The sequence below is a fragment of the Notamacropus eugenii genome, chromosome 6 (assembly GCF_028372415.1).
Source record: "Notamacropus eugenii isolate mMacEug1 chromosome 6, mMacEug1.pri_v2, whole genome shotgun sequence".
Lineage (NCBI taxonomy): Eukaryota > Metazoa > Chordata > Mammalia > Diprotodontia > Macropodidae > Notamacropus > Notamacropus eugenii.
The window spans coordinates 378,845,166-378,869,369 of NC_092877.1; the positions used below are offsets into that span (position 1 = coordinate 378,845,166).

At 44.3% G+C, this 24,204-nt stretch overlaps 1 protein-coding gene across 1 annotated transcript; it reads left to right on the forward strand.

Annotated features, from left to right (window-relative positions):
* The first annotated feature begins 57 nt into the window (after positions 1-57).
* Positions 58-22,243, forward strand: GAL3ST2 (galactose-3-O-sulfotransferase 2). Its single transcript, XM_072618788.1, has 6 exons — positions 58-1,285; positions 5,909-9,853; positions 10,617-10,657; positions 14,102-14,188; positions 14,797-15,055; positions 20,392-22,243. Exons 2-6 carry the CDS (start codon positions 9,704-9,706, stop codon positions 21,196-21,198), a joined length of 1,344 nt encoding a protein of 447 aa, XP_072474889.1. The 5' UTR covers positions 58-1,285; positions 5,909-9,703; the 3' UTR covers positions 21,199-22,243.
* Positions 22,244-24,204: the final 1,961 nt, after the last annotated feature.

Genomic DNA, 24,204 nt, shown 5'->3' on the forward strand with positions numbered 1-24,204 from the left:
GAGCCCATTGAGTGGGCTGGGATACAGAGGCCTTGACTTCTGTGTCTTTGCCTGATGGTAAGCATTGTTCTTCCTCATCAGAAAGGAAGGGAGGAAATGCCTGTTCACCAAGAAAGTAACCTTCTATAGTCTTATTTCTTTTCCCTTTTCTGGGCATTTTCCCAGCCAGTGACTTGACCTCTGAATATTCTCCTCACACCCATCTTACCTCCTGATCCTCCCAGCCAGCGCTTGGGGTCTGAGATTCAAATGCAGCTCCCCAGCCTCAGGGTTTTGGGCAGGGGTGGGGCTGCTATTCAGTGTGAGATTAAGTTCAGGTGCTCAGGTGGGGGCAGGGCCGCCTCTCGGGCTCAGTTCCCTCAGGGGGTTTATGCAGAGACCTTCCACAATGGATCCAGGCTCCTGCCTGCTTGGGGAGCCCTGGTCTGCCGCTGCCTCAACTGGTGCCTCCCGAGGGGGCCTGAGTTATGGGGGCACCCTACACCCCTCTTGACCCGCCAAAGAGACTCTCTCACTGACCCCCGTCACCATGCGGCTGCTGGAGATCCCGTCCCTGAAGCCTGCTTGGATCTGCTTCTCTCTGTGCTGCGGCTGTGGCAGGGCTGGGCTGGGCTCCACGTCCGCAGCGCGATGAACCTTTTGTGAGAGGTTTGCAGGTCCCTGTGGAACAGAAATCTCCTTTGCTCCACTGTTCTGTGACCTCTGCTGCTCCAGAATTCGCCGTAAGTTCCTTTTTACAGATATTCTATGGGTTGTGGGTTCGGAGCTATGTGTACGTGCATCTTTCTACTCTGCCATCTTGGCTCTGCCCCCCCTGCTATTAGCTTTTGATTGTGGTTCTCATCTGTGTTGAATGAAACCCCCAGTTTTCTGAAACTCCAGTTGTTTGAAATTAAAAGAGTCCCTCCCTTCTGGTAATTAAAGGCTTAATGGCAATTTTAAAAACCCTTACTGGAGACTTTGCTTAGAGCTTTACTATCTGCTTACAACCCTCACCTCATAGCCCATCTGCATGGGATTCTCCTCATTGCTGGAGAGTGATCTATGTCTTTGAGAGGACCAGAGTTGGGGAGAGTTTGAGTAATGAGAAGTCTTGGTCTTCTGACTTCCAGTTTTAGAAGTGAAGATTCAGTCATATCAGCTTTTTTCCAGAGTCTTTCTCTCTTTTCAGGGACCTGAAGAGAGTCTGGAACCATGTGTCTTCTCTCTCAAAGCAAGAAGCTAGAAGAGTTCTTGCAAGTGTGGAGCATTGAATAAGCAATCTCTGCCAATGTCAATCTAAAGGGTGTGTAAGGAAAATAATAAATGCTGAATGGGATGTGGAAAAATAGGGACATTATGTAATGTTGGTGGAGTTGTGAACTGGTCCAACCATTCTAGAGAATAATTTGGAATCTGTCCAAAGGGCTAGCAATACTACTAGGTCTCCATCCCAAAGAGATCAAAGAAAAAGGAAAAAGACCTATACGCAAAACAATATTTATAGTAGCTCTTTCTGTGATGGCAAAAAATTGGAAATTGAGGGGGTGCCCATCAATTGGGGAATGGCTGAACAAGTTGTGGTACAGGCATGCAATGGAATATCATTTTTCTATAAGAAATGATGAGGGGGATAATTTAAGAAAAACCTGGGAAGATTTATACGAACTGATGAAAAGTGAAGTGAGTAGGACCAGGAGAACATTGTACACAATAACAGTAATGCTGTAAGATGATCAACTGTGAAAGACTGGTATAGCCTTGGCCATAGCCACCACTGCTCCATCACAAACTCATCTCTTACCCTCTTCCAGTGACTCACTGTCCTTCCCTGTGGCCCTGTGAAGCTCCATTTGTTGTGGTGCTGTGAAATGAGTCATAGCTTCAGAACTATGACTAATTACTCTAATACTACAGTCTAAGACAATCCCAAAGTACTCATGAGGAAAAATACTGTCCACCTCCAGAGAGGGAAGTAATGAACTCTGAGTGCGGATTGAAGCAGACTTTTGAAAAAAATTACTTTATTTTTCTTGGAACTCGAAAAATAAAAAAAAAATACCTTAAAATTAAATCTTTTAAAAATGGGCTTTGAGACATGGGTTACATGCTTTTAAGTTACAATTGGGATTCAGATTTCATTTATTTCAGGAACTTTCCCAAAGATTACGCCAGGGAAAATGATCTTATCAGTAAGTTTCCAGGGACTTGGCCCACAGACAAGACTTGATTATATTAATATATGAAAAGAAGAGCCCTCACTAGGAATTCAGTTGAGCTCCAGAGAGAAGCACAGGAGTTTAATGTATGCTGCACCTGTATGTGCTTGTGATGGACTAGAAGCAGAAGTCATGGCAACTGAGAAGGTTGAGAACCTAAAAAGTCAGGGTGTTTTAGGGAGGCAGAGGGTAGGGGTGGAGAAGAGGACTGGCAGCAGGTTCTGAGCTTGTTGGGAGGGAGGAGAGGGACTTTATCCTTGGTTGGCAGGGGCAAGGGGTTAGAGAGGAAAAGGATGGAGTTATTGTTCAAGGAGGAGAAATGGCTGCCAAATGATGGTGGCAGAAGGAGACTCTAAAAGTGGGAGCAGAAGAGGAATTTCTTCTCCTGGCCCTGTGTATGAGTGGAGTGACCAGTTTTGGAGAGGTGGAGTCATCAAAAGATTAGGTCAGAGGATCATAGCCCTAGACCTGGAAGGAACTTCAGAGGACAACTAATTCCCCCCTTTTCCCCCCAATTTACAGGTGGGGAAACTGAGGCCCAAGCATCAGAGAGGTAGGAAACCTCGGTGGTGGGGGTCAAACCTAGCTCTTTTAACTGAATTTGGGGCTCTTTTCCCAGTTTGCCTGCCTGAGTTTTCAACGAACACCAAAATTGAGAAGGAATATGAGAGTAAGGGGTCTGGAATCATAGATTTAGGGCTAGAAGAGACCTTACACATGACCTTAGAAGTCACTTAGCCCAATCCTCTCATTTTGCAATGAGGAAACTCGGGCCCAAAAAGCTGAGGTCACTTGTCTAAGGTCATGCAGGAAGTAAGGGACAGAACCAGGACCTGGAATAGGGATCCTCTGGCTCTGAGGCTGACTCATTTCATGGAACCACAATGGAGGGGGCTTCATAGGGACTGGGGGAGGAGTGATGGAGTGACGGTGGCCAAGGTCACCAGGCACCTTTGGTCTTACTATTTGCTTCAGTTTATTTTGTATTGCTACTATTTCCATTGCTTCCTGGCTCAGTTTAATTCTTTGAATGATGAGTTTTCATCACATTCATAGCTCTGATAGCCCAGTAATCATCCATGATATTCACCTACGCCAGGACTTTTCTTTCTTCCCAGTTGACCAGTGTGTCACTCTTTGTTTCCAGTTCTTTGCTCTCATAATATATGCTCATATATCTATCTATATCTATACACACATACATATATACATACACACATATGTTGGTGTATATACGTGGGCCCTTTCTTTTTCTCAATGACCTTCTTTAGGTATATGCCCAGCAGTGGACTCTCAAGTCAAGGTTATTTCCTATACTGATACTCAGAAGTCTTATGTATAATGGGTCCCCAGACCACACAACTAATCCACTGAAAGTAGAGGATAGTGGCCTGACCCACTCTAGTAGGTAAAATGTAATCTTGAGGGAAGGGACTGTTTTACTCTTGTAAGATACCATTTCTATCCCTACTGCCTCACTCACTTTTGGTTGAAGGCACCCAGGGACAGGGGATTGACTCTGGTAGGGACTCCTGGGGGCTGGCCACCTAGTGCCAGTGGGAGAATAGATTGGTTTGGCAACTGGCTTTGGGAAAGAATAGAGGTGGGGTGAGTTAGGGTGCCTTCCATGATGCTGTTGCCTGGGGCATGGACCCAGTTGTTATGGGCAAGTTGCTGCACTGATGAAGGCTCTTTATTTTATTTGTGGGCAGCAGGCATCAGTGTTCTAGGTCTGGGTCTTAGCTGTTATACCTCTTGGAAGGAATTAAGGCTGCTAGGGCAGGCCATGTCAGGCCTGGGAAACTGGGATGAGTGGAAGCAGCGGCTTTTGAGAATCATATCAGCTGGTCAGAGAGTAGATGGATATGTTCTCTTTCCACAGTGTTTCTTTGCTCCCAACTAAAATTGATTCCTGATATCTGAGAAGGATTAACACCACCACTACCACCACCAGCACCACCACCATCACCACCACCATCACCACCACCACCATCACCATCACCATCACCATCACCACCACCACCATCACCATCACCATCACCACCACCACCACCATCACCACCACCACCATCACCACCACCATCACCACCACCATCACCACCACCACCATCACCATCACCATCACCACCATCATCACCACCACCACCATCACCACCATCACCATCACCACCATCACCACCATCACCATCACCACCACCTCCATCACCATCACCACCACCACCACCATCACCACCATCACCATCACCACCACCACCACCATCACCACCATCACCACCACCACCATCACCACCATCACCATCACCACCACCACCACCATCACCATCACCACCACCTCCATCACCACCATAGCCTCCCAAACATTATCTCATTTCATTCTCTCAACACCCCTGGGAGGAAAGTGCTATTATTATTTACTCCCCAATTTTACAGATGAGGAAACTGAAGCAAACAACTGTTAAGTGACTTGCTCAGGGTGACACAGCTAGCAAGTGTTTGAGGCTAGATTTGAACTCAGGTTGTCCTGACTCCAAGTCCAGCACTCTATCACCTTGACTCATTCCCTGTCTACTTTCACTACATGATAAAAATCAAAGGGGAGTCAAAGGAGGTTTCTACTGATCTTAGGGTCACAGGTTTAGAATTGGAATGGACCTCTGAGGCTCTTTGTTCAACCTCCCTGTTTTACATATGAGGAAACTGAGGCTGAGGAATTTGAAATGTAACATTTAATGCTGTAACATGTAAGTGTTGTAACAAATGTTGTAACAAGGGTTAGGAGTTGTGGACACAAGAATTTGACCCAAGGTTCTTGGGACTCCAAATCCAGTGTTCTTTCTACTCTATTTATCATCATGCTGGGGTGTATGGGTGCACTAAGGAAGATGGGTACCTCTGGTCTGAGGGTTACTGAGTCCTTTTCAGGGCTGCTTTCCACCTTTGGTGTCCACCTGATTCATTCTACTCTCACCTGTGGTTCCAGGAAGCTGTGAGATGTGTAGTGGCTACATCCCAATAAACTGTTTAGACAGATAGATTGAACCAGGTTGAGGATAACTGAGGGGTCTCAAATCCAGTGGTGAATTGAGGGTTGTCCACCTCAAGCATGTTAGGACTTCCCCTGGCAGAATGGGTGGATGAGAACACTTTGTCCCAACAACTTCTTTTGGTTAGACATCAGAAATGCCAAGGTCATCCCTAAGTCTTAAAGCTGGTAAGAAGCTGGTAAGAGATTTAAATTCCAGTCTTCCTGACTATAGTCAGATATGATGTGTACTTCCCTCCTCATCAGATCTGATGACAATGAGATGCAGCAGAGTATGGATTGATTCTCTGCCACTTGTGCTAATTTTGATTTGACAACTAATACCAAGAAAACAGAGGTTCCCCATCAGCCAGTACAACACCATCCATATGTGGAACCATGAATTACAGCAAATAGAAAACTACTGAATGCTGTGGATAAGTTCACTTACCTTGGCAGTATACATTCCAGGGATGTACACACAGATGAGGAGGTTGATGCATACATTACCAGAGCTAGGCTCAGTACTTGGGAGGCTCTGCAGGAAAGTGTGGGAGAGAAGATGTGTTAGACTGCCAAAATGAAGGACTACAGAGTCACTGACCTCATTGTTGTGTGTATGTGAAACCTGGACAGTCTGCCAGCACCGTGCTAGGAAACATAATCACTTCCATTCTAATTGTTTTAGGAAGATTCTGAAGATCACCTGCCAGGCATTCAAACTCTGTTGCAGAGAGTGCAACTGTCATGTGCTGGTCATGTTATTCATATGCCTGACATACTTTTGCCTGAAAGACAGTTTTACTGAGAACTCACAAAGGCAAGCATTCACATGGAGAAGAAGCAATACAAGGACACTGTCAAGATCTCTCTGCAGAACTTCGGAATTGATTGTGAGGCACGATAGACACTAGTATAGGACTATCCAGCATGGCATGTCTGCATCAGAGAAGGCAATGGGCTCTATGAGCAAAGCAGAATTGCAGTAGCTCAAAACCCCCCCAAAACATGTGGTAGAACCTTTCAAGCTCATATTGGCCTGATCAGCCACAACATAATGAAGCCAGTCTGGCCCTCCTTGAGAAGGAAGGACAACAACCTTCTAATCATTATGCCTTCCTGGTTTTTGTTCTGTCCAATAGAAACATCATGGCTGTGGGTGAGTCACCTTTGTGACCACATAATAATGAAAACAAATAGATACAGAAGGTCCTGAATGAGAAAGGAAGATAGCAAAAGCAGGAGTGGAGGTCCAAAGACCAAGAGGAAGAACTCTCTTGTTGTGGTCATTTGGGGCCATTTTTTATATTATACCTTGGGATTCAGAATCTGGGCCAAGGAGTGCTTCCTTCTACCTTGGCTGGTTTAAGCCCGAAGCTTGGGGAGGTTGGGCTGCTGGCGAATGGCAGTGGAGAAGAGCTCCCTCCGAGCTAAGGAATGATTCGTTCCTGTGACATCCTCCTTCCTGGAAGCTTTCCGGAAGCCTACTAGAGGCTGCTATGGGCTTTGCTCTAATAACTCCAGTGTCATCTGGAAAAATCAACCCTGTACACACTCAGCCTGTACTTGCTGTCATGTAGGTGTGTATGTTAATCTATATATGTATTTGTGTATATGATCACAGAACCACAGATTTGTAGTTGCAAAGGATTACAGATGCCATCTAGCCTACCCCACCCTATTTTACAGATGAGGAAAATGAGGTACAGAAAGGTTATCTACACAGTCATATAGGTAGTAAATGGCAGAGTTATCTCTTTCTATCTATTATGTTACATCCTCAAGTGGATCTGAGTTCTTATCTTTATGGATGCTCCCTGCAATAATGCTGCTCACAGCCCATTCCTTTCTCCTCTATTCTGTGTTCCTCTTGTTCACATCTTCCCCTGATTCAGCACTGGAGAGCAATAGTACATGCTGGAGGTCATTTCCCTGAGAGGTGCAGGAGTGATGCACTCTGCTTGCCTACGCTTTGCCTTCCTGCCACTTGCTAGGTGATGTACTTGTCTTCTTTCTTATCATCAGTGTTTAGATGACATACATTCTTTATTTGTGGATTTTATTCATGGACAGAAAAGGCACATTTCCTCAAAATCAGTAAGTCAAGACCATACATGCAAACAAGAGAAAGTCATACTTGCATTTCTGCTGAAAACTCCCCACAAATTCTACATTTAACAAGCTCCTTTGCTTCCATAAGATTTCCATTGTAGAAACCAAGTTAGGATTTAGTTCACTTTCACGTGCCCGGATTTTGGTGCCCTGTCCCGTAAGTCAGGTATTTAGAGGTGATAAGGGAAATGATCTTCTAGCTGAATATTTATTTCTTTTTGAGTCAATAAACGTGTCAGAACTTTGATCTGGACTTTCATCTGAGCTTTTTTTTTGGGGGGGAGAGGGACTCTAGAAGACTTGTAGAGAGCTCCTTGCCTTAGAAGCCCTTCATCAAATGCAGACCAACATCTTCTCTCTCACAGCCTTAGAACAACTGTTCTTAACCTGGCCTCTATGGAGAAATGGCAGGGAATTCTTGAATTTGGACAGGAACAATTACATCTTGATTTTCACTAACCCCTAAATGAAACTGAGTTTTCCTCTAATTGTTTAAAGACATTCTGAGAAGGGGTCCATAGACTTTAAACTTTCAAAAAATTTTATTTAAAATTTAAAAATTTTCATATTCTAATTCTCTCCTTCCCTACACCCTCTCTTTCACTTATTGAGAAGGCAAGAAATAAATTATACATATGAATTTACATAAAATATATGTCTACATTAGCTATTTTTGAAAAAAAAAGCAAGAAAAATAAAGTGAAAAAAATCTGCTTCGATCTGCATTCAATCTCCATCGGTTCTCTCTCTGGAGGTAGAAAGCATTTTTCATCATGAGTCCTTTGAAATTGTCTTGGAGCATTGTCTTGATCAGAGTATCTAGGTCTTTCACAGTTGATCATCATACAAAATTGCTGATGTATACAATGTTCTCCTGGTTTTGCTCACTTCACTCTGGATCAGTTCACATAAGTCTTCTCAGGTTTTTCTGAAACCACCCCCTTTATCATTTCTTATAGCACAATAGTATTCCATCATGCTCATATACCACAATTTGTTCAGCCATTCCCCAATTGATAGGTGTCCCTCAATTTCGAATTCTCTGCCAATACAAAAACGCTGCTAGAAATATTTTTGTATACATGGGGCTTTTCCCATTTTCTTTGATGTCTTTGGGATATAGATCCAGTAGGGGTATTTCTGAGTCAAAGAATATGCGCAGTTTTATAGTCCTTTGGACATAGTTCCAAATTGTTCTCCAGAATGGTTAGACCAGTTCACAGCTCCATCAACAATGTATTAGTGTCCCTAATTCCTCAAATCCCCTCCAGCATTTGTCATTTTCCTCAAAGACTATTTATATAGGATTCTCCTCATTGGTGGAGATGAAGTAATCAGTGCTTCAGGCCTTTAAGAAGTCTTCTAGCCTCTTGCTTTGAGAGGTGACTTTCCAGGAAATTAGCAAAGCAACTCAGCAAACTTGGAATGCTGGCACCCACAGCCCAGTGTGCTCCTTGCCTGGTACCTGGCACAGAGGCAGCACTTACCAAAAGCCTGGTGACTGATTGTCTTCAGGGAAACAGTTTCTAATTGAGACTACTAAATCTGTTCCCCAAGCTCCTTCCTGTCCTCTTTGATAGATGCATTATTGCAGTTAGGAATACCTGTGCCCTTTGCCTCTGTGGTAATCTCCCCCACCTTCAGCTGTCCCTGATGGGCAAAGCAGCACAGCACATGTGGGAGCCCCTGGCACTCTGGCCATGTGAAGATTGTAGGAGGTATGGGATGGGTATGTGTATGAGGGGTGTGCACATGTGTGTGTGATGCATGTATGTAGTGTGCATGTATGTATGGGGTATGCATGTATATGTGTTTGGGATGTAATGTGTTTATGTGATGTATGTACGTGTGTGCATGTGGAGTGTGAACATGTATGTGTGTGGTATGTGTATGTGATGTTTGTAGTGTGTATGTGTATGCATATGCGGTGTACATGTATATGTATTTGGTGTGTGCACATATGTGTGTAGTTAAGGAGCTGCAGACATTTACTTATGGCATATTATATTTTTCCTGCAGTTTAATACCTTTGGTTCATGCCTTTAAAACAATCATTTCTCTCTACGCCTCCTTGTCTTCCCCCTTGAATTCTTCCTAGTGACAAAGTCAATTGAAGTGTAGTGGGGCTGGATTAGAGCACCTCCCTTGAGCCCTCTTTTGGGAGACATGTCTTTTAGCCCTTTTTGATGAACAGGCATATGGTGATGATACAGCAACTCCTTAATGGTGGTTCTGGTGACCGGGAACAACTGAATCAGGGGGCCCTTCCCACCTCCCCAAGGTTGTGAGAATAAGAGAAAGTCTTTACTCTGTCTCTCTTTTGAGTTATTGCTTTGTTCATGATCTGGAGATCTGGGGAGTTGTTGAGTTGATGCTGGATACCCAACAGAAGGCAGTTCCTGCAGTTGTACTTCTGGGCGGAGAAGAGGACTACATAGATCAGTGCATCTTGCTTCTGAAGGATCCAGAGCGCTGTGCCTTGGTCAGGGCTTGCCTGTTGCTCTTAAAGTGTGAAGCTCAGGTGAATGTGAACTCTGGGTTCCTCTATTTTCTTTCACTCTCAATGGGCGTGATTGGTTATTTTATGTTTTAAGTATCTGTTAATGTGTGCTTAGGTGGATTTTGTATTTTGAACATTTCTTTTGTGGTGGAAGAAATAAATAGCTGCCCTATATGCAATATTTATTTTTTTCCTCTTGAATACCTTTCCTGAAAAGGGATCTTGCTAATTCCTTTTGAGGAGACCCTGGGCATGAACTAAAATTAAAGCTTCTGTTTAAGAGATTTTCCTCTAATTTCTCCTCTGGGATGGGGAGGAGATATAAGAAATCAGAGAGATAGGCCTGATCCCTTTTTATTGAGGTCAGGCTGCTCTTGGGATGAATTTGGGACCTTTACAAGTCCAGAGCAGAACCTTGCAGGGAAAGGGCTCTCCCTGCATCACTGGTAAAATCTTAGGGGCATGTTCATGGTCAACATGTTGCCCACAGATCAGGGGGCCCTCCCTACCAGCCTGACCTCTAAAACAGGAAGATCACTCTTTTTTTCATACTCTCTGGCTCATTGTGACTCTTAAACAAAGTTATAGTTTGACTAATGTGTAAGATCTCTACAGAAGGGATGGGCAAGGTCCCTTGAAAATTACTCAGTGTGTGAATTAGTAGATATTATGTCCAGGGAGTGTTTATTTTGACCACAAGGAAATGTTTACCACACCATAGACTCAAGCACATTGACAAGTCAACATGGTACCATAACACACTACTTTTCTTATATTTTTCCAGGGGGTAAAGACTCCTGGGGGATTTGTGAGACTGCTGAACAGGTACTTTCCTTTTATCTATGACCCAGGCTTTTGTGGTAGCTCACAAGTTGGGATCTCCTGGCAAACCATAGTCTGGTTTGAGTTTTCTTACCCATTTCATCTGTACTAAACTCCTGGTAGTAACCATCTCCTCTTCTGAGAAGTCGTTGTTAGCCAACCAGGACCTGCAACAAGGCTCTTCTGATCTCTTCACAAGGTTGCCATCAAGTTAAGGACCATCTACACTCAGCTGGAAAAACACAAAGCAGAAGTGGTAGCCAGTGCCTTGAGATCTAGTCTTGGATCTAGCCTAGCATGAGTTACTGCTGCCATGTTTGTGTAGTCACCATAGAAGGTGCTAGGGAAGAGGAGAAGGCACAGGGATTCCTTTTGCTCCCCCTTTCTGGAAGTTCAGGCTAGAGCTGTGGGAATCCCAGGCCACCTGTTTGAAAGAGAGGGAGAGTGGAAATCATTTCTCTTTTTTTCACCTACTAAGTAAGCAATTTCTTGGCCTCATTGTCAATCTTCTTCAACATAGCTTCCAGTGATGGTGACTACAAAGATCACCCAGGAACTTCTGCTGTACGTGTTCTTTAGCGAGAGTCTAGACCAGGGGTTCCCAAAGCGGGTGATATTGCCACCTGGGGGGAGGGGTGCTGGAATGATCCAGGTGGGTGGCAGTAACCTCAGATGCGACTGGGAGGCATTGGATAAAGATAAAGGGGTAGTGGAAGCATAATAAAAGTAGGAAAGAGATGAATATTTTGAAAAATGGTTCATACATGTGGTTGCATTATTTTCCATATAAACATACAAAATTCAAGTTATAACTGATCAGTGGTCAAATTCACTGACAGGTCTTAACAAGCAAGTGTTGGCAGGCGAGTGTGTCATGAATTGTTGGGAAGTCCAGGATGCATCAGTAGGAATATGTGTGTGTAATGACTTGTTTACAATGTAATACTATATGGTTACATGATGCAGTATTTTATCATCAAAATTTTTAGTTCAGGAAAAAACAAATTTACAATAAATTATTAAATTTAAGATGGGTTATTTTTAAAAAAATATTTTACAGTTTTTTGAAATGGCACAAATTTTAAAAAAATCCCTTAAAGGGTTAAAAAAAGTAGATTTCTGCAGGGGGGCGTGGAGTAATTTTTTTTGAAAAGGGGGCTGTAGTCCAAATAAGTTTGGGAGCCTCTAGTCTAGGCTGTAGACCGCACACCATATATTCCTGGAATGTCCTCCATCATCCCCATGTACAAGTCCTTCAGAGCTGAGCCAGGGCTTTTCCTATGGAGCTGAGTGTTTGCTGGAACAAAAGCAGGAAAATTAGCCTGACTGGGCCAAGTGCATACAGAGATAATCTAAACTGGATGTGACATAATTGTGAGGGTATTGAGGGACTGATTCACAAGGTACCTGAAGGAAGGGAAAGATACCAGACATGTAGAAAAAATTTTGGGTTTATTAATATCCCCAAAAGATGACAGAAAGAACTCTAATAACTACCAACCTATATGCCTACTTTCTCATTTAGACAAATTACTTATGAGAATCATCTGCATGCAAATTGAGGAAATTCTTGATGAAGGATGGAAGGAAGGAAACATTTATTAAATCCTTATTATGTTTAATAGAGTGCCAAGCCTGGAGTCAGGAAGATTCATCTTCATGAGTTCAGCTCTGACCTCAGATGCTTGCTAGCTATGTGACCTTGGGCAAGTCACTTTACTCTGTTTGCCTCAGTTCCTCATCTACAAAATGAGCTGGAGAAGGAAATGGCAAAGCACTCCAAGGTCTTTGCCAAGAAAACTCCAAACAGGGTCCTGAAGAGTAGGATGTAACTGAAACAACTAAAAGACAACAATGTTCCAGGCACTCTGCTAAGTGTTTTACTAGTATCTCATTTGAAAGGTAGGTGCTATTATTATCTCCATCTTACATTTAAGGAAACTGAGACAAACACATGAAATGACTTGCCCACGGTCACACAGCTAACAAGTATCTGATTTTGTGGATTTGAACTCAGATCTTCCTGACATCAGGCACAGTGCGCCACTTGGCTGCCTCCTTCACTACTGAGGATGTCAGTAGAGAACATTTTTAATGGGACTTTCTGCAGTGGATCCCATCTTAACTGAGATCTTTTGCCTCTAAGTCCATCGACCTTCCATGATTTTCTTTGTTCTCATTTAATGAAAGGGAGGAAATTGGTAATTTTAACTTAAGCTTGCCCAGTACCTTTCACTAAGGAGACAGCCTAATGGTTAGAGCTAACCTGCCCAGTCTCCAACCTCCCCCCCCTGCCCAAAGCTACAGGACAAGGATTTCCTGGTGACAAGGTTGTGCAACCCTCATCTGGATGGCATCATAAAGAAAGGTTGTAAAAACTTCCTGGTGGGCTTCAAGAACAGGTTGGGCAGCTCTTCCTGGTATATGCGGGAGGTATTCTGCCCACACAGGGGGATGGGCCAGAAGCTCTTGAGGGGCCCTTTTCAATCTTGGGTTTCTGTGTACACAAGAGCTCTCAACCATCCTGTTTTATGATTAAGGAAAGACTTGCCTCCATCTATGTTGAGATGAGAACCAATGAGTCCCAAGTGAAGGCCACAGATGCATGCCTTTCTTGCCAGGATCAAATGAGAGTGTCAGGATACTGCAGTGGGAAGCTTTAGAGTCAAAGAACCTGGGTTTGAATCCCAGTTCTACCATTTACTGACTGGGCAACTTGGGCAAATTTCTTCACTTCTCGGAACCTGACTTTCCTCATCTGTGGAATGAGGGGTTTTGTCTTAGCATGTGGTGATTTTGAATCAAAGAGATTCAAAGAGGAGGATGAGTAGGAGTCTGGCAACTAGAGCATCCTAAGGTCCAGAAGATACCAGGTCTTGAGTGGTCTTGGCTTTTGTTCCTTGATATTTGAATGGCTCCTTTCTGGATGCCTACAGAATCTTCTTGGACTATGGGCTAGGTGTTGGGGATACCATAAAAGGCAGAACCTGCCCTGCAGAAGCTCACATTTTATCAGGGGAGCCAATAGGCTGATAACTGTGTAACTTGTAAATACAGATACTGGAAATGGGAGGTGATCTCCAAGAAGGCATTAGCAGCTGGGGGTGGAGGTGGGGGGGAGGGGATGGGATGGGAAAAGCCTCCCACACCAGGATCTGAATCTAGACGTCACTTGTGAGGGAAGCAGAGGGGAGAAAATGGTGTGTTACCCAGATATCTATCTACAAAACACAGGCAGAGTGCACAGAAGGTGCCCCTTGGACGTGATCAAGAAAAGTGGAAGATCCTTTAGGCATTCATGACTCCCCTTGGCCTTGAAGCGAGTCAGGGATTTCCAGGGGCAGAGGAGGAGGGGGGCCTAGTGAACCCCCAAGTCCCCAGTGCTGCCAGGATGCCATCTCCCCCCTGCTGAAGCAGAATGTTTCTTCCCATCTGGTGTCATTCCAGGTACTTCTGGGTCACCATCATCCTCCTGGTGCTTTTGAGCTTTCTCCTGGGAAGCTTCCTCAACACGCAAGTCAGCTTTTTGGTCCCGTAAGTTGGTTGTTGACACCAGAGGTGCTCTTGGGGGGTTGTGACCCACAGAATCATCAGTGGATATCAACTGTATCAAAGTATCTCAGAGGCTGGCACAGTTCCAGGAATATAGTTAAATGCTTAATACATGCTTATTGGCTGGCTGACTGATGAAAGGTGGTCTGAGAGAATAGGAGGAGAAAATAAGGGTGAAGACCAGGTTCAATGTGAGTGAAAGAGTGGGAAGAGAAAGGCATTTCAGGAGATATGGAGATAGAATCTACAAGACTTGGTGACTGATCAGGATGAAGAGGAATGGGGAATCTAAGATGATTCTAGGTTGCAAACCTTGAGACTAGAAGGATGTTGGTATCCTCAGCAGAAATGGGGAAGTTCAGAGGGGGTGGAAATTCAGAGGGTAATGAATTCCATTTTGGGCATGTTGAGTCTGGGATGCCTATAGGACATCCAGACAGAGATGGCCAGTGGGTGGTGTGAACTCAGGACAGGGACGGACTGGATGAATTCTCAGCCAAGGTTTTCTTTCATTCATAGTGAACAAGAAGACTTTATTGATAACAGTAGTAGATACTGATGGAAGACATCTTCCATTCTTCTCTCCCCAGTCTCTTCAGTGGCCAGGAATCCTTTCATCCTGTGACCAACGTCATGTTCCTCAAGACCCACAAGACTGCCAGCAGCACTGTTATGAACATCCTGTATCGGTTCACAGAGAAGCGGAACCTCACGGTGGCTCTGCCTGCAGGACAGCTTTTCCACTTGGGCTACCCCTGGCTCTTCCTGACCAAGTATGTGGAAGGATTCAAAACCCTGAATGGGACCTTCAACATCATGTGCAATCACCTGAGATTTAACCCCACAGAGGTGAGGTCCATGGCCCATGATGCCCTCCCCCTGGCAGATATGGTACCACCCATGTTCCCCAGAGGGCAGCTTGGCTCAAGCTGGATGCCAGTGAGCATCAATTTGGTAACTGGGTGGAGGGTGAATGGAGGGCTGTGATAGATGGAGGCAGGGAGCTGATTAGTAGGCATTCGACTAACAGTAGGAAACTGGAGTAAAGTTAATGAATAAGAATGCCTTTGTGGTTGATTCGGAATGGTGACCTGTTACTGAGAACCTCATTCTTTGTCAGAATTTTAGGTGGGGGAAGGGACAGATCTGAGTGATACTAGACCACTAGGCAGGGAAGTTGATTGTGGCTGAGGAGGGATCTGATTATGAGGACCAACGAATTAGTGTGGAAGGGGACTTAGAGAATAGGAATATAAATCACAATGTTAAAGCTGAAAGGGACCATGAGGCTTATGGAGTCCAGTCTTCTCATTTTACAGATGAGGAAACAGAGGCTCAGAGATGTGGTTTCACAGCTAGTATCTGAGTCAGGATTCAAACTCAGGCCTTCCTGACTTCAAGTCCAACACTTGTTCCATTGCCTCAAACCAAGTTCCTTGAGATCATTACTTATAGTTACATCACTTGCTCTGTTAGAATATAAGCTCCTTGAGGGCAGGGTATGCTTTCCTTTTGTCTTTGTGTCTCTAGAGCCCAGCACTGTGCCTGACACACAGTGAGAACTTATAAATATACTAGGAATCAGTGGATAGGTTGATTGAGAGCGGCAGAAGAAAAGACTTAGAGGAACATGATCCTAGGAACCTGTGTTATCTTTCTCATTTGACCGTGAGCATCTTAAGGGCAAGGGCCGTGTTTTTGCCTTTCTTTGTATCTGTAGATCTTAGCAGAGTACCAGGCACACAGGAAGTGCTTCATAAATGCTTGTTGACTGATTGCTTGCTATGTGGCCCCCACAAATTCCTCCGTGAACCTTGCATTCCTGCCCTTCTCCCTCCTGGATTTTTCCATGGCTGATGCCTCTGGCATTCCTTCTATCTACCCTTTTTCTAGTCAGCCTACCCTTAGGTGCCAATCAACCAACAGGCATTTATTATATACGTGCTATATACTGAGCACTGGAGACCCAAATACAAAAGCCAAGCTAGCCCCACCTTCAAGAAGTTTACATTTTAACAGGGGAGATACTGCTCCTGCGGAGTCATGGACAGAGAGGGGTATTTTAGTTTGGAAAATGACAGGGGAGGTCAGAGCGGTCCAAGGGAAGCAGAGGGATGTATCCTCTCCAGGAACAAGGGCAGGGTTGATATAATGGTGGTTCAACACCTGGAAGGGGGTTGGGATGAAGAGGTGACCAGGGAAGGAGGCAGGGGTAGGGCCCACAGGGAGCAGAAGAGTGAATGAGGAAATCCAGTCACTGCTTAGCACACAGGTCAATGAGAAGGAGAGGTGGCATCCTTGTGGTCATCTGTGAAATTCTGGGACTACACAAAAAATGAGACAGCTCTAACCTCAAGGAACTTAAATTAGATAAGACCAGACTACCTGTATCCATGTAACATATGCAGTTACCAGCTCATTACCAGGTTGTGGCCAAGTCAGGTGGTATAGAGATAGGAAAGCCTGAGATCACAAATTACCACAGACATGGACTACTTGTGTGACCCTGGGCAAGTCACTTTAACCTTTGCCTGCCTCAGTTTCCTCATCTGTAAAATGGGGACACTGATAGCACCTACCTCATAAGGCTGTTGTGAAGATGAGATGTGATAACATACATACATGTTTGTCGATTGATTATCAATCTGATCCCTAAAGTTGCCTCTCTTGGGCTTTAAGCCATCTTTCATCTCTCTTTTTGTCCCTCCTGGAGGAGTGAGCCACCTTAAAGTGACTTTATAAATATTACCTATTGTTATTATCTGGTACTTCTAACAGATGACATTGGCCTGGCTTATCTTCCTATTTTGAAGGCTATGATCCCTGTTGGGATAGGGACAGGGGCTATACCCATGATTTCATTGGCATAGGAATGCCAATTCTCAGGTGAGGGAAACTTTGGTGCAACTTAGAGTTTCAGAGAGATTTTTTTTAGCACACTGAGAGGTGATGTGACTTGCCCAGGGTCACACAACCAGTCAGAGGTAGGACATGAACCCAGCTCTTCTTGGCTTTGAGGGCAGCTCTCTATTGATTCTGTTGGACATTCCACGAATTTTCTGCTTCTTTCTGAGAAAGACTGGGCTAATTTGGAGAATATAGATGAATGATGAGCCCTTTCCCCAGTAAATGATCTCCTGACTCAGGGTGCCAGTAACTTAGAGGAGTCTTAGAGACTTGCCTGGCTATTGAGGAGTTAAAATGCCTTAAGGAGGGTCACATATCTCGTGTGTGCTGAAGGCTGCCTGTCACCTATTTTATCCTTTTCTTGAGCCCAAATTGTCTCTGCAGCTTCTGTTTACTGATCTTAGATCCACCCTCTGGATCTGCACAGAATAAGGATACCTCTTCTATATCATAAATCTTCAAATATTTGGAGACAGTTCTCAGGATTCTCCTCCTATTTTTCCATCTCTTCGTTAAACATCCCTGCTTCCTTCAGCTGTTAATCCTTGTATGGCTTGGTTTCAAACCTCTACAGAATCCTGGCCTCTGGACTCATTCCAGCTCTTTTATGATTCAGGTGTTCTTCTGAGGGAGTAGCTTTCCAGTCTCCCTCCATCACTTTCTTACAGGGTCAGATATACTTGAATACACAGTAATGAGTAGCCAATTTCCACTCCCAGTAAGATAACCTTTTTGTCCCTTTTCCAGTGAAATGGAAATTACCTGGCAGACAGAGCTGCCTCCCTGCAGCCCAAGGCACTCAGGTTACTGTTCTGTGGGCAAAACCCCCACAGATTTTTAGGAAGAGTTTTGCTTGACCTTTTCCATTTCATGAATATCCTTTATTTATTTTTTTATTTTACCGTTGCTAGCACTTCAAAAAAGGTGTTTGTGAATCTGTCTAAGGAAATGTTTTGTACAACAGTTCAATTCAAGAAAGACTTCAGTTCAAATCTAGCCTCGGACACTTATTAACTGTGTCCCTGGGCACTTAACTTCTGCCTGCCTCAGTTTCCTCATCTGTAAGATGGTGATAATAATAGCACTTATCTTCTAAGGTTGTTATGAGGATCAAATGAAATAATGCTTATGAATATTTGCTATTATTATTATTAATCTGAACAAATAGTTATTAAGTGCCTACTGTGTGCCAGGAACCATACCAGGTGCTGGAGGTACAAAAACCAGTTGAACCAATTGTTTTTGTCTGAGGCTTTGCTTGCAGATGTTTTGGGGTCATTCTCTTCTGCACTTGTATCTGGAGTGGCCCTGCCGCCATTAGTTCCAAGCTCCCTGTGACAACATTCTTGCTTTGTTTGCCCATTGACTTCCTGTCAAGACTTTGCAGCACTTCTGGAGGGACTGTCTGGGCTTTCTCCGCTTGCTGCTTTTCTAGGATCTCAGAAGCAGGCTGGTGTTTAGTGCTCCCACCCAGGGCGGAGTCTGATTGCTGCCCCCTGGTCTGAGCTCTCTAAGTTCCTGACCTTGATTTGGGTCTGAACATGAGAAGATGCTGCTGCCGGATTTTAGCCTGTCAGCCATTTGGGAAATTCTGCTGGCTTAGAGCACAACTGTAGGCTTCCCTTTGGACTGGGATGCCTGCCTCGATGATTCCTCTGCAGACTGGGCTAGATTCTGGGAATGAGATCCAGCTCTGTGCTTGGAGTTTGAGCCACAGCAATGCTGCTTCTGGTTTCTGAACATCCTCCTTTCTTGTCAGAGCTTCCCTACCTGCACATACCATCCTTGTGTGCAGGTCCACTTCTCAGTTCTCCCTGAATCTGTCCCTTGGACCTGAGTAGTGGGTGACAAAGTTTCCGATTCTCCCCTGTCCTTCATTACAGTGTCCCAGTCTGGGTTTGGGCATGCCCTAATATGAGTCTGGGACCTCCTCTTGCCCTGGCGCCCAGACTCTCCCTGGGTGTTGGAGAGCTAGCATGTGTCATGCTCCTGGCCCAACCCCATCCCCAGTATCTGTCGTCCTTCTTTCCCATCTCCTCATGTTGAGCTAGCTTAGACAAACAACTCTGACTTTTTCTGGATTTCCCAATCAGGATTTGGTCTGGTGCATTTTCTAGATGTGTTTAGAAGAGTTTTGTTTTTTTGTTTGCTGCTCTGCCTCTTTTCTCTGCCTCCTTGACCTGGTCTTAAGGAAAGTCAGGAAAGTTAGGAGGTGAGGAGGGAATTGAGGTGGTGGAAGTGAGGAGGGAAGTGGGGTGGTGGAGGTGAGCATTCCAGGAATAAGGGAGAGCCAGTGTGAAGGCAGAAAGACAGGAGGTGCAGCCAGTGTGGCAGTAGAGCACTGGAGATTAGTAGGAGAACAACAAAGATGGGGAAGATCAAACAGCTAGAGAAGGAGGGGGCTACAGGATCAAGAAAGCACAGAGAAGAAGAGTTCATTTTGGGAGGATGAGGGCTGCCTTGTAAAGTGAGATAGGAGTGATGGCAGAGATAGACAGAAAGCATCTGAGGGATGTGAGATGAGGGAGGGGAAAGCAAATGAGCATTTCTACAGTATCTACTGTGTACCAGGCATCGTGCTAAGCACTGTACAAATATCTCCTTTGATCCTCACAACAATCCTGTGAAGTAGGTGCTGTTATTCTCCCCTTTTCACAGTTGAGGAAACTGAGGCAAATCAAAGTTAAGTGATGATATGAGGCCAGGCCCTACCCTGATGTGGTGGAGACACAGGGGCCATAGGAGCGTAAGAGACTTGAGGAGGGATGGGAAGGTTTGGAAGAGCCCCTATGGGGGAGTGAGTCAATTTTTGTTGTTCAGTTGTGTCCAACATTTTGTGACTCTATGGAACATACTGTTGGAGGGGGTAGCAAGTGCAAGGGTGTTGACCTGGGAGACAACTGAAGGATGCAGGGATTGAAGATGGTGGGAGGAGGACAGGGTTCAATATCACTTCTCTTGGTTTATTTTTTCAGTTTGCATATTTTCCATCATAATGTATATGATAGCAAGAACATTTCTCCTCCTCAGCCCCCTGCACCGGCCTCTGTGGGGGTGCGTTGGGGTGGGGTGAGGGGTTGACATCTGGATAATGGCTACAGCCCCCAGATTGTGATTTCCTCCAGGATGAGGCTTAATCCTTTGATTTATGTCTCTCAGCCTGGGTTAGGGTCCTCTGCCTTGGAGGCTGACCCAAGGTCTTTCTCATGCTCTGAATATCCCTTCAAGGGGTCAACCAAACCTGCTAATGGACTTTTCTGTTTTTTTCTTCCCCAAAGGTACAGAAAGTCATGCCAAACAACACTTTCTATTTTTCCATATTAAGAAACCCCATTTTCCAACTGGAGTCCTCTTTTGTGTATTACAAAGGATATGCGCCTGCTTTTCAGAAGACAAAGACTTTGAGTGAGTTTTTGGTATCTCCATTGAGATACTACAATGAAAGCCTGTCTATCAGAAATGCATATGCCAAGAATAATATGTGGTTTGACTTTGGCTATGATAACAACAAAAGTGGCAAAGATTATGTGCGAGGGGTCATCAAGGAGATCCAGCAACAGTTCCAGCTGATCCTGATTTCCGAGTATTTTGATGAGTCCATGGTCCTCCTGAAAAACACTTTGCATTGGGATCTGGATGACGTGGTCTACTTCAAGCTAAACTCGCGGAGTGAGAATACGATCCAGAACCTGACTAAGGAGAACCAGGAGAGAGTAAAGGAGTGGTGTGCTTTGGACTGGGAGCTTTACCAGCATTTCAACAGGACCTTCTGGCAGAAGATCAGGGAGGTCATTGGGCTGAAGAAACTGCTGAAGGAAGTGGCTCTCTTGAGGGAAAGGCAGCAGGAGCTCATGGACATCTGCATCCAGGATGGGAAACCAAAGAATAAGACACAAATCAAAGATGCAAAGCTCAGGCCCTACCAGTCTGGGCAAGCCAACATCCTGGGCTACAATCTCAAACAACATCTAGATAATGAGACCATGAGTATGTGTCAGAAGATGGTGATGCCTGAGATACAATACATGTCCCACTTGTACTCTCAGCAATTCCCTACCAACCCCCCCAAGATCAGGCTGCACTGATGGTGGAGTGATTGTCCACACCTGGAAGCTCAACGATTGGGGGCTGAGTGCCCTGTTAGAGGATGATCTCTGGATCACTGAAGGCTCATCTGGCTCTAGTGTGACCAGTAGGGAATAAATTTCAAGAGACAGGGTGTACTGGGGCCACCTTGGTCTAAGGATCTCTGGGGGTCCTGGAGCATTCTTAACTCAGTTCAGAGTTTTATTTTAAAAAAATCTATCATGAAATGTTGCCTTAAGATAACAGTATCATGTTCCTTTGAGGATGTAGGGAGTCTGTGTGTGTGTGTGTGTGTGTAGGGGGTTGGTTGGAGAAGATGGAAAAGGAGACTCTGTTTCCTGGATTACTGAATGCATTGCCACCTCCTTCCAGAAGAACTTCTGCATGGGAGCATCCAAGCCAAGAATTCTAGGGAATATTTCCAGAATAGTTATAGGTAATGAGGGCACAACTTTGGATTCCAAAGAGTGGTCTGTAGCTAACATGGAAGTATCAGATGAATGGTCATGATGATGAATTTTAAGCCTGATTGTTTTATTCCCCCTTGACTGAATTTGTGACTTCATTGGGGAAGGGACCTCCCAGTAAGGAAACTCCCTCCACCAATGCAGATCTGCCATTGTTCTGAAATTCAGTCTTAGAAAGCTGCCTAGGGCATTGAGAAGTTAGGTGACTGGCCCAGGGTCACACAGCTGGGATGTTTCAGAGTCAGGCCTTGAACCCAAGTCTTTGTGGACTTTGGACCAGTTTTCTATGCATCGCATCACATTGATTACTTAGAGACTGGAAAATACAGATACTAGGTAACTTTTACTGTGTAAAACACACGTCCATTTGAAAAGGACTTTTAGCTCCAGGAATTTTAGTCAGTCATTCAATCAGTCAACAAGCTTGTATTAAATACTTACTATGTGCTAAGCACTGGTAGGATAAGAAGAAAGACAAAAACATGGTCTTGGGTTTCAAGGAAAATTGCGTTCTAATGCATTCTAATATTATGGGAAGAAATGTTTTAATTTAAAGAATAAATGATTGAACTTTGGACATCTTTGAACCTTGGTCTTCATTTCACAGCCATAGTCCAAAATGATCTCAATAGACAGACCAGTACTTGTTACAGGCCATTTCAGTGCCCAGGTTTCTGTCAACCACCATTTCTATGTTTTTATGATGAAATAGTTACTGAGGTTCATTAATGATGGTCCATTCTGTGACATCCTAAATACCTTTGGAAACAAGGCAAGTTCAAACTGTGGTCAATGTAGCTTACCAAAGCACACTAGCATCTCAAGGTCAGAAGTGGGTCCTCAGAAGCTGCTGCTTGGAATATATTTCTGAGAGGGAAGCATCCAGTCTATGTTTTGAATACCCTCTGTATTCATTACAATTCATTACATATCAGGTTTCAACAGGTGTAATTGTTGAGAAGTTTTTCTCTCTATCAAGTTGAGATCTGTCTCTGTGGCATTTCCACCTGCTGGCAGCAGCCCTTCCTCATGGGTCCAAGCCAAACAAATCAAATCCCTCTTCCACATGACAGCTTCCAAGTACTTACTGGCATCTAGCAAGTTCTTCCAAGGTCTTCTCTGGTCCAGAATAAACATCTTCTGTGCATTTGACTGACCTCTGGCATAACTTTGAGATCCCTCATCATCTGACTGTTTTTTCCTCCAGACTTGCAGCTTGTTACTGTCCTTCTCAAAAGATGGCCCCAAGAGCTGATCATGGTATTCCTGATGAAGTCTGCCCAGAGCAGAGTCCACAATGGCTCTCACCTGCCATGTTCTAGTAGCCAGGCAGACTTCAAGGAATGGAGCCCAAGATGACTTTAGTTTCATGAGCCTTCAGAACACCCAGAGCCTCAGCTCCTTTGGCAATCATTAGTCAGTGTGGAGCTGGGGTAGTTAGTTGATTTTTTTTAATGTACTTGATACTTATCCCTAGTGAGTTTCATCTTCTTCCATTCAGTCCAGAATTCTGAACCATTCATACCTTTTTAGATCTTAATGTTTCTTCAACATTGTAGCAATTCCTCTCAACCTCCACAATTTTATAAGTATGTCATTTATGTCTGCATCCAAATCATTGCTAAATAAGCTTGAACAGAACACGGCTAAGAACAGAACCTTTTGGCACTATACTAGAGACTACTTTCTCAGTTCAATTATGTGCTCACAGGACCATAGATCTAGAGTTAAAAGGGACCATCCTAGCTCACATCCTCCCCCTATTATATAGATGAGGGAACTGACATGCAGGAAGATTAAATGACTTGTCCAAAGTGACACAGGTAGGAAGCATCAAAGGTGAGGGCTGAGCCCAGCTTCTCCAGCTCCAAAGGTTGTGCTTTGGCCATGGTATTGCTCCCAATCAACTAATAGGAATTGATGTCTTTGGAGGGAGAGGCATGAACAACTTGGGGGGGTCAGGAAATGTCCTGCAAAAGGTAGAAGAAGAAGAAGAGGAGGAGGAGGAGGAGGAGGAGAAGAACAAGAAAGCTTTCTAGTAATGAAGGTTGGCCAATGCAAAGTCATAGTGATAAGAGACTGAATGCCAGGAGCGAGAATCAGTAAGGAGACCAGTTGAATATGGACAAATGAGTGCTACATTAAAAAAGAAAGCTAGTTGTCACAGTGGAATGAACACTGGACCTGGAGTTAGAAAAAACTGAGTTCAAATCCTTCCTCAGACTCTTTCTAGATATGTGACCTTAGACAAATCACTCTCAGCCTCAGCTTCCTGATCTGTAAAACAGGGATGATAACAGCACTTAATTTTCAGAGTCGTTGTGAGCATCAAATGACGTGACATATATAAAGTTCTGTGCAAACCTTACAGAAGCTATGTAAATATTAGTTATTAAGTAAGAAGACTGGAGAGGTAAGAAAGTGCTAGGTTTGTAAGAATTTTAAATGTCAAACAGAGGTTATGTTTGATTCTGGACTCCATAGGGAGTCAATGAAGTTTATTAAGTGTGTGGGGGCTCATATTTGTGCTATTAGAAA

Coding starts and splice junctions, on each gene's coding strand:
- GAL3ST2 (XM_072618788.1), top strand. CDS start 9,704: ATGCTGGATACCCAACAGAAGGCAGTTCCTGCAGTTGTACTTCTGGGC. Junction 10,658..14,101: donor TTTGTGAGACTGCTGAACAG/GTACTTTCCTTT, acceptor GTGTCATTCCAG/GTACTTCTGGGTCACCATCA. Junction 14,189..14,796: donor CAAGTCAGCTTTTTGGTCCC/GTAAGTTGGTTG, acceptor TTCTCTCCCCAG/TCTCTTCAGTGGCCAGGAAT.